This window comes from Olea europaea, chromosome 8 (assembly GCF_002742605.1).
Source record: "Olea europaea var. sylvestris chromosome 8, O_europaea_v1, whole genome shotgun sequence".
NCBI classification, from domain to species: domain Eukaryota; kingdom Viridiplantae; phylum Streptophyta; class Magnoliopsida; order Lamiales; family Oleaceae; genus Olea; species Olea europaea.
The window spans coordinates 8875104-8885173 of NC_036244.1; the positions used below are offsets into that span (position 1 = coordinate 8875104).

A 10070-nucleotide genomic window follows, 5' to 3' on the forward strand; every position below is an offset into this window, starting at 1 on the left:
TTATACCTCTCATGGAATGACCGAGTTGGTGGAGTAGGTGAGCGCGAAGGTCTTTGGTCACGAGTTCGATTCCCCCCTACCAACACTTTCTCAATCGAGTCTGTCGCACAGGGCTTACCTAGTGCGGTTTACCTGGCTGGCATAGTTTGCAGGCTATTGCGTCAACCCGAGAGTTTATCAAGTACGCAACTAAAGGGTAGCGGCTGCTGGTTCCCCCGTTCTCCAAAAAAAAAAAAATGACAGACTACTTATTCTTAAATTGGGTAGAATATCCATAAAATTGAAGTGGATATTCTTGTCCAATTTACATTTGGCATGTACAACTCATAATGTGTTTTGACATAAATAGAATTTCACACTTCTTGAAAACATGAACAAAAACACTAGCTTTCTACTACCAACAATTCTATAATGGGAAGTGTTATATGTACATAATGGTGTCCATAATTACACATGGCATTGGATCCAACATTTAATTTAAATCTCACACTTGCACATTGACAATCAGATGATTGCCACATTACATTATGGACATCATTATGTGAAATAATTATGTACAAATAGAATTTTCCATAATTTAATCATTCAATTTCTTTATTGCTTCCAAAAATAATTTAATCACCATTATTTACTAATAGATGTTGATAATTAAATAAGGGTAAACTAGGAAAATTCAATGATCATGGCTGAATAAGATATCCCAATTTATAGAGAAAGTATTTATTTTGTTGGTTTACTAATATAACTTTATTTAATTTGCCTAGTTATAACCAATTCCTCCCACTTAATCTTAAAATTGTATAGATTTCAATTTATTATCTTGAAATTAACCAAATACATACACACATTTCTCACTTCTTCTTGAAAACATGGAAAAAAAACACTATTGCTTACAAGTAACCAACAACAATTTAATCATTCAATTTCTTTACTGCTACCAACAATAATTCGATCACCCTTATTTATTAATAGTTGTTGATAATCAAGGAAGGGTAAACTAAGAAAATTCATTGATCATGACTGAATAAGATATCCCAATTTAGTCCAACAAAACAGACTACTCATTCTTACATTGAGTAGAATATCCATAAAACTGAAGTGGATATTCTGGTCCAATTTTCATTTGGCATGTACAACTCATAATATGTTTTGACATAAATAGAATTTCACAAACTGCACATTAGTCCCTTGATATCACTAAAGAAACTAAAATTCATATCAAATTCACTCAAGCACCTTCTTGGTTAACATTTCGGTTATTTACTTTAACCAAATGTCTAAATCTTCTTGGCCTCCATACGGTTATTCCTCGTTTCTGCAGCCACCAGTCAAGCAACCTAACAGTGTTCCCAACAAGCAGAATTCCCATCACACTACACCATACAATGAGTCCAATCTGAATAACATGGCCCAGTGATTTCTTATCCTTTTTTGGTGTAAATACATCAATGGATACTGCATAAGTAACTGCAGTTGAAGTTACTGTTAACCACATAATCACCATCAAACTCCACATAAATAACCTGCGCCGAAAAGGCAAGCCACTTATTAAGAGTAGGATCGTACTAAGAGATGAAATGAAGGCTATAGTATTTGCACGAATGAACCTCTCATATGCTATGGGATGAATATGTGCCATTATAGCTTCTCCGGCTTTGTGAGAATTATCTGTTGCATCGTCTTGCCAGACACCAGCCGGAGGGGTCACCCCAGCTTGGAATGCCATTGTAGCAATCAGAATTGCCACCACCATTATGGCATCGCGCTTCTTTGTTAGCCATTTGATTGGCTGAATTCGAGGATTGATGGAGTCGAAGGCTTTAGGCTGAAGACAGTTCTTAATGGACAAATAATTATCAGTATCCCTCAACTCTGTAGGAGTTAGTTCCAAAATGTCCAATGCTGTGTAGCCATTTGCATTTTTTGCATTCACATCTATGCCCGTATTTCCTATTAAATACTGGACTGTCTGCATAAGAAAAATGTTAACGTATATTTGCATATAAGCCTAGGGGAAATTGATCTAAATTAGTGTAATTAAAGGAGATAAGCCAGTCAATTAATAACTACTACTTATATTATTATACTAAGGTAAAATTGTAATGGAGGACTTCAACTTATGAATCTGTAACAGGTTGGTCTATAGTGTTTCAGTTACATACATTTAGATCCCCAACTACTTTTTTGGCACTAGTAGTCTAGTCACGGTGGATGGTTTTTATCCAATTTATTGTTAAAATAACATTTTTTGGTTGAAAGGCAATTACGCTCTTAGTTTAATTAATACAAAAAGTAAAATAAATACATAAAAAAATGGAAAGGAAAGGAAAGGAAACAGAAGGAGAAGAATAAAAAAATCACAGTGGTCGAAGGTCAAGGATGGGTTGGTGAGGGATTATGGAGGGGAATGAAAATATTTTCTTTCTTTTTCCCTTCACCTTCTCTTTTTATTTCTTATGAAGATTGTTTGCGTTTACCTATTTTATGGTCACAACAATGCTTCACATAACTTGGCAGTGGCAATTATATGGCAAATTGGATTGCTAGAAGTGCAACAGAAGTGAAAAGGTGAAGATTTAAACTCTTAAACCCTTGTTGGCGAGGTTAAAATTATATTTTTAGTATATTTTGATAGAAGTTGATGAAATGTGTGATGGAAAAATTGTGGGGCCTATAAAATATTTGGTTAAAATGAATTGTTGACTTTGATTTAGATTAAAATTTTAATTTTAATTGGTACGAAACAGGGGTCAAGTAAAAGCCTAGGGACCAACTTACTAAGACACTGTAGGTTAGGGACCTCTGCTACAGTTTTTCCAATATAATTAATTAATCTGAGAAACTTCAACTGTACATAAGACTTTGTCTTACCTCAATATGTTTAGTCCTAACGGCAAGATGCAATATTGTATCCCCATCATCATTCTTCGCGTTAACGAACTCATAATCATTTATAACCCACAATATGATTCCCATAACCTGCAACTGCTTGTGTTTCACACACAAATGCAAAAGGGTCTGGCCCCGGTCCGCCTTCTCCCGGACAGCAAGTGAACTCGTCTTGATCAACTCATTGAAGACCCTGACTTGACCATTAATGGCCGCGAGATGCAGTGGATTTCTGCCATGGCAATCACGGGCTAAGCACATATCAGGTGCAGCTGAAACTATTGCTTTTACAATTTCAGCATAGCCTTTAGCTGATGCTATGTGAAGAGATGATGATTGGTGGGAATCTAGTTCCGCAGCAAGCAGAGGATTCCTTCGAAGAATTTCTTGGACAAAGGCCGTGTGTTGGAATATTGTTGCTATGTGTAAAGGAGTCTTGTCGGAACATGTAAACGAAACTCTATCAAGAATCAACGGATCTTCTTTGAGTAAATCGAGCAAAGATTTTACTTCCCCTTTCACTGCTGCATCATAGAGCTTATTTTCAGCCATCTCTTTCTCAATTAAACACACACAAACACGCAATAAAAGTACTCGTACATACAACTTCTTGCCTGAGTTCAACTCTTATTTATGTTGGACGTTCAACTTTTTAAATAAAATAGAAATTTCCTGGTTATAACCTTAGGCCAGAAGGAAGCTTCCTTGTACAAGACGGATTAAAATGCGTGCTCGATTTATTGTTCTAGATAGTCTTTGCAGGTACGAATAATTTGACTGGGTAAACCAACATTTATGGCTAAAAAAATATTGTTCAATTGTTAAATAATTCAAATTATATATATATAAAGAGTTGACTTTGGGGAACAAGTTGATAGAAAGTTTGGAGGAATAATCTGGGGAAAGGTATCAAAGCAGTGGCTCAGATTGTTTATTTTTGTAAGATAACAATATTATTTTTTATGTCAAATATTTAAGTAAAATTATACCAAGCATAATTCATCTGATTTTTTTTTATCATTATTTTATTTTGTTTGTAAATGAATACTTTTAGATAAAATAGCAGCAAAAGTTCCCAAGTGCTCCTTTTTTTATTTCGGAGAGCACAGACACTTTAATTATTTAAGCATTTACGATCCAGAAGAAATAGTCAAAATTAATTTTCTTAACTAATTTGATATATAATTCTAGAAATGATATTAATTCGATCATAGTTAAAATTCATTTTTCTAAAACCATTAGATATAGAGTTCTAGAAATGATATTAGTATAGATAAAACTTATTTTGACATTTGACAAACATTAACGTTTGATCTTAGTTGAGCCAAAATTTCAATTAAATTTAACTCGAACTAATAACAAGAGTGATTTTCTTAATTGACTAGATCTCGATACATTTGGTCATGTCTGGGTATGCTGCATAAGGGATGGAGTAAGCTTTTGTCATAATCTCATTCCGAAATCCTTCATCTTTAGGTATATAGAATTGACCTCAATACATTAATGACTTATCCTTAGCTATCTCAAATTCTTTCCTTTTCCATGTTACGACCGTAGCCTTCATCTTCTCCAAGAATGGATCATTAGAAATGTCAATTTAGTTCGTTGAGTTGCCCATGGCTTGGCTCGAAAAATGCTAGAGCAAACCCAGGTCGAGGTTTGAGACATCGAGCCCCACGGGACGGCTCATGTGACGGGCCATTTTGTGGCCTGTGACGAGCCAACCATTAAATTAAAAAAATTAGTAAAAAATTAAAAATTAAAAGGTAGCGGTTTGTTGAGCCACACTAGCCGATTTGGGCTCGGGTCATTTTCAACCAGTGACGAGTCAAACCTTGAATTAAAAAAATAATAAAAGGCCACGTGTTGCTATCTTTTACATTCAGCATATATTATTTTAAAAAAAAATTGAGCCTTCTTGACTCAGCCTAACCTAGCTTGACAAGGCCTGAGCCGAAAGTTTGGGTCGAGTTTAGATTCTTTTGTTGAGTAAAAACTCGGCTCTGCTCATGCCCAAAAGAAGTTCGCACAATTTACTAGAGCCGAGCCCGAGCTCGACTTGTTAGACATGCCTATGGGTCATCCTTCTGGACCTTTATTACCGTGTCCGTGAGTGTAGGCTTTAGTGTTAGTGTTGCCAACTTCACTACTATACAAGCTGGTAGCATTGGCACTTCAATTTTTTGATTTTCAAAGTCCTTAATTAATTGCTTTTGTTTTGTTCTCAAACTGATAATTGACCCGCGTTCTTCCTACTTCACATATCTGTCTCTACGTTAGCCTTACCAATGTAGTAATGGATAGTGTAGTCATAGTCCTTTATTAGCTCCAACCATTGTTTTTGTCTCATATTTAACTCCTTCTAAGCAAAGAATTATTTAAGACTCCTATGGTCCGAGTTAATTTTGCACTTGCTGCCATACAAGTAGTGAAGCCAAATTTTAAGAGCATGAACCATTGCTTCAAGTTCCAAATTGTGCATCCGATAGTTTTTTTTCATATTGCTTCAACTGTGTCGAGCATATGCTATCACCTTCCCATTTTTGCATCAACACATCCCAATTCTAAGTTGAATGCATTACTATAAATCATAAATCCATCCGAACCTTTTTGTATAGCCAACATTAGAGTACAAACTAATTTGTCATTTAACACCTGAAAGCTTTTTCTCAAATCTTCAAACCAAATGAACTTAACTTCTTTTGAGTCAACTATATCAAGGCCCCCTTAAATTTTAGAGAAAGCTACTATGAATTGCCGATGGTGGGTGGCTAAACCTGAAAAGCTCCTCATGTCTCCAAGATTAGCAAGTATTGGCCAATTATTCACAACATTGACCTTGGTTGGGTCCACTTCGGTCCCATGGACAATCACTAACGACATATGATTCCCACATAGTCTAGTCAAAATTCAAACTTTTTGAGTTTGGTGTAAAAGTTTTCCTCATGTAAAATATCTAATACTATCCTAAAATATTTGTGTCGCTGATCATCCGTAGAATATATCAATAAATTGTGGATAAACACATTGATAAACCAATATAGATGCTGTTGAAATACTCAGTTCATCGAGTCCATAAACACTATATGTGCAGTTATTAAGCTGAAGTGCAAAACTATAAGTTCATAGTGCTTGTAGTGAGTTCTAAACACCATCTTGTTATGTCACCCGATTTTATCTTTAACTGAAGATAGCATAACCTCAAGTCAATCTCCAAAAATACCATAGCTCCATTCACCTGATCAAATAAATCTTCCATCCTCGAGAGTGGATACTTATTCTTAATCTTCGATTATTCAACTTTTTATATTCTATGTTTTCCATTTTTTAACAGTACAAAACTCCTCAAGGGATACATTTGGCCTTTAAAACCCTTGCTACACTATTCTTCCAACTGTATCTTCAACTCTTGAAGCTCCTTAGGAGCCATTCTATTGTTCTTCAGACATAGTTGTCACTCCGGGGATTAAATCAATTGTAAACCATCTGCCTATCAGGTGAGGTGCCTAGTATGTCATCAAAAAATACACCGGAATACTCTCGTACTATTAGTAATTTATCCATAGTTATTTCATTTTCTAACATTTCAATAAGGTTAAAAATATATCCCTACCAAGATTTACTCTTTAGCAACTTCTCCTCGCACGTAGTTGAAATGAAGCAAGGAAAAACTTTAATCTTAGACTCATAAAACCTCCATACTTAATCTCTATCAGTCACAAACCACCTCTAAGACATTTTTATGAATTTCTAGCTAATAGACTTACATAACTAGTACTTCATATTGCATAAAAAGTCTAAACACTGCATTGTTTTTAATAAAATTGCGTTTATCCTATTATGTGTCCACTAGATGTAGAACAAAACTTGTCAAAACCTATAGTTTCTCATACTGCATGAGATCATTGATTATTTCTTAGCGCAAATAACACATATTCCTACCCTCAATAAAGGTCCTCTAATATTCTTCTTCTGAAAGCTCATTAATGTTTAATCCCTGATAAGTGCATTTGCATACCTGTCGAGGACAACAAATTAGAGTATTTGTTAGTGATTTGAAATAGTTATTGCTTAATTATGTTTTTTAGGCTGAACTCAATGAAAATTGGTGGAATTGCAAGAAATGAATGAAAAATGGGCAAAAAAAAAATATTCAAAGTTTGGGGACCAAAGTGTAAATATTTAACCATAAATGATGATTGAAGATACATATGATCAATTGGATGTAATTTGTAGGTCGAATGAGTGAAATAGAGTTGAAGTATTATTACAAATCAATTTCTAGTTATGAAGTTATGCTTCAAATTTTTAGCTACAAATTTAGACCCGCTTTTTGGAGAGCAAACGTTCGAATTGGAAAATTTGTACTATAGAAAAATTGCAACTCTTTTAGTTAGCTTTCCAACGTATTTTGAATTACCTCAATAGGATATCAAGAACGAAAGTTATGACTAAAATATCAAAAGTTGCTCAGGGATAATAGCCCACAAAATTGGTCGCACAGGACATAAATTTCATGACCCGAGAGCTACATGGTTCAATGTGCACAAGAAACGACATACCTGTGCATGTGCTGGGTTTTTTTTTTTCCCCCCAAACAAATCAACAGTTTCCTTTCGCGATTCAAGCTTTTTTGGGACTCAAATTGGACAGGATTTTCACTTATTTCTAGCTCTATAAATAGATATTAAGGGTTACACATTGAAAAAACCCTCTCTTACCTCTTCATACACAATAATATCATCAAATTAATCAAGAAAAATGGGATAGTTACTATATTTTGAGAGAGAAGATCAAGCCCTGGCAAGAAATTGAAGCTCAATTATATCAAGATTTTGGAGAATTCAACCTTGGATATGAAAATCAACATCTTTTGAATTATTTCATGATCCAGGTGATATTTTTCCATTATCTTCTTATAATTTAGATATTAATATGCTAGGCTAGATTCACTTTGGTATTGAATAAAGAGTAACCCTATTTCTTATTTATTTATAATACAAGACTAATAGTTTAATGTTTCTTGTATTTTTTTGATTAATTTTGCATATCCATTTGCATTATTAAATTGTTTGGCCACCAATTATATTATTAGTTGTTTGTTACAGTGTTGGGGTGCTCAGTAAGTTTAGAATGCGGAAAATTAACATATGTGCAATAGAAGTTAGGAATAACATTTATTACTTGTGCAATCATATGGATAATCTTAACTTTCATGCATTCTAATCATTCGAACTCGAGCTAGGAATAGATTCGGATCATGGATAGGATTTATTTAATTTGTCTTAGAATATCAATCGTGAAGAATGTTTGAAGGAAATTACTTTACAAATCAAGAATTAAAATAGATAGCAATAGGCACAGTCGAAATCCAATACAACCAATCATAATTTGATAAAAACCCTAATTTTACCACTTTTTTAGATTAATTTTGAATAATCACAAAATCAAATTCTCTTTTGTTTTACATAATTTGAATTCCCTATGAAATTTGTAATCTTGAAATGAATTTATTCCCTGTGTAATGATACTTTCAACTCACTAAACCTATTAGTTGTTAACGATTCCTTGCACTTGCGGGGTTCAAACGAACAAATTTTTGGCGCCGTTGTCGGAAAATAAAGTATTTAATTTTAGTTTATTATGTTATATAGGATTTGAATTTTTTATATTTTTGTTTTTTGATAATTTTGGCTACCCACCCGATCTCTTTTGTGATTGGTATGCTTTCAGGCGCTATTCAACATTATCTACAGGATTCTGATGATGGTAAATGAGCAAAATCTTTTGCAACAAAGTAATCTCGTCAAGGATGATGAGGATATGCTATTAGAAGACATAATTTGTGAGCTTTATAATAGGATGCATTATATTGGGCAATGCTTGTATCCATACACTAATCCCTTTATGTACAACCTATAGTGGTTTAAACAATATTTAAGATGTCAAAAATACAACCTTACCATCTTAATGGAATTGGTCCTCCCTTGTTGAATGAAGAGACACTTGCAAAATATTATAATGAACTTCTTATGTTGGATGAAAGCAAAATACGTACAAGAAATTTCGTGTTCTGGGACGAATTTAAAAGGTGGGGATATAATCCACTTGAAAATTTTGAAAGGAAATGATTAACATTGCCAATGAAATTAGACTATGAACCAACTATTTAACTTGATGAGATATCAATTATTAAAGAAGACTATAAAGAAGATGACAAACTAATTACAAACGAACCAAGCAAAAATGTGGCAATTAATGGTGATGAAATTAACACAAATTCTTTCGATATCATCGATTGTTCAACAATGAATTATTTGCAACTTGGTCCCTGAACTTTCACTTGCTTCTGTTTTGGTATTTTTTAGCTCTTTTCTTCCAAATTCCGTAGTTTCCATCCAATTGCAACCTAAATCAAAATATAAGGGTACTAAGTATATATAGGTATCAATTAATCACAAAAGTGCAAATATTAATGGATGAAGAACACTACATTTCATGTCTTATCAAATTTCCCAGCACTTAGCTTTTGCATGTCTATGAGTAAAATTCAAATTGACTTTCATGAAGATGGTAAGGTTGCAATACTATCAACATAGAACAATCAAACTCTCCAAAATGCATTACACATCATGAACAAAGAATCTCATACAACTTATAATCAATTAGCAAGTATTCATATAAAGATAGAGTAAACCAAACACGTAGACTTACACAGGATATAAGCAATCAATTCTCATTTGTTTAAAGGGTAAGTGTTTCGTTCAAGTTCATTCCAATGGACATGATCCACCATATGCTTGCATATCTTCTCATTCACTACCTATTAGATCACATGCATTACACAAATCATATGGTCTTTTTCGCGGGTTGCAACATGGTTTCGGTTAAGGTGGGAAATATTTGGGTAACTAACTCAAAAGTCATTGAAACTAACGGATTAAAAATGAATTAACTCAAGCTCAAATGTATGCAAAATATGCAAGACCAATCTTTCACTTAACAATTTCTTTGCATCTATTTCACAAAACCCAACCCGTTCTTATGATGTTAGGAGAAATCATGAACATAGCTTCATCACTTCTTTTTTTTTTTTTTTTTTTCAATCATCATTTTTTTCCTTTTTTTTTTTTTTTTTTTTTTCAATCATCATTTTTTTCCTTTTTTTTTTTTTTCAAAAT

General features: G+C 33.5%; 2 protein-coding genes across 3 annotated transcripts; both read right to left on the bottom strand.

The window, feature by feature from the left end:
* Positions 1–984: 984 nt before the first annotated feature.
* On the bottom strand, positions 985–3567 carry LOC111398745 (ankyrin repeat-containing protein ITN1-like). Of its 2 annotated transcripts, XM_023025812.1 has the most exons (3): positions 2872–3565; positions 1608–1969; positions 985–1523 (listed from the first exon to the last, which is right to left on the bottom strand). In XM_023025812.1, exons 1-3 carry the CDS (start codon positions 3439–3441, stop codon positions 1229–1231), a joined length of 1227 nt encoding a protein of 408 aa, XP_022881580.1. In that variant the 5' UTR covers positions 3442–3565; the 3' UTR covers positions 985–1228. The 2 variants fall into 2 exon arrangements, with proteins under 2 accessions (XP_022881580.1, XP_022881579.1); XM_023025811.1 differs by having other exon boundaries at positions 985–1969; positions 2872–3567.
* Positions 3568–4481: 914 nt separating this feature from the next.
* On the bottom strand, positions 4482–5772 carry LOC111398249. The gene is made up of 3 exons (XM_023025175.1): positions 5667–5772; positions 5423–5600; positions 4482–4599 (listed from the first exon to the last, which is right to left on the bottom strand). Exons 1-3 carry the CDS (start codon positions 5770–5772, stop codon positions 4482–4484), a joined length of 402 nt encoding a protein of 133 aa, XP_022880943.1.
* Positions 5773–10070: the final 4298 nt, after the last annotated feature.

Excerpts from the sequence above, each read along its gene's own strand:
- LOC111398745 (XM_023025811.1), bottom strand. The coding sequence starts at position 3,441 with ATGGCTGAAAATAAGCTCTATGATGCAGCAGTGAAAGGGGAAGTAAAA. Across the intron at positions 1,970-2,871 it reads TTAGGACTAAACATATTGAG|ACAGTCCAGTATTTAATAGG; the intron begins GTAAGACAAAGT and ends TTTCTTATGCAG.
- LOC111398249 (XM_023025175.1), bottom strand. The coding sequence starts at position 5,772 with ATGTCGTTAGTGATTGTCCATGGGACCGAAGTGGACCCAACCAAGGTC. Across the intron at positions 5,601-5,666 it reads AGACATGAGGAGCTTTTCAG|TTGACTCAAAAGAAGTTAAG; the intron begins GTTTAGCCACCC and ends GCCTTGATATAG. Across the intron at positions 4,600-5,422 it reads GTTGATGCAAAAATGGGAAG|GCCACAAAATGGCCCGTCAC; the intron begins GTGATAGCATAT and ends GGCTCGTCACAG.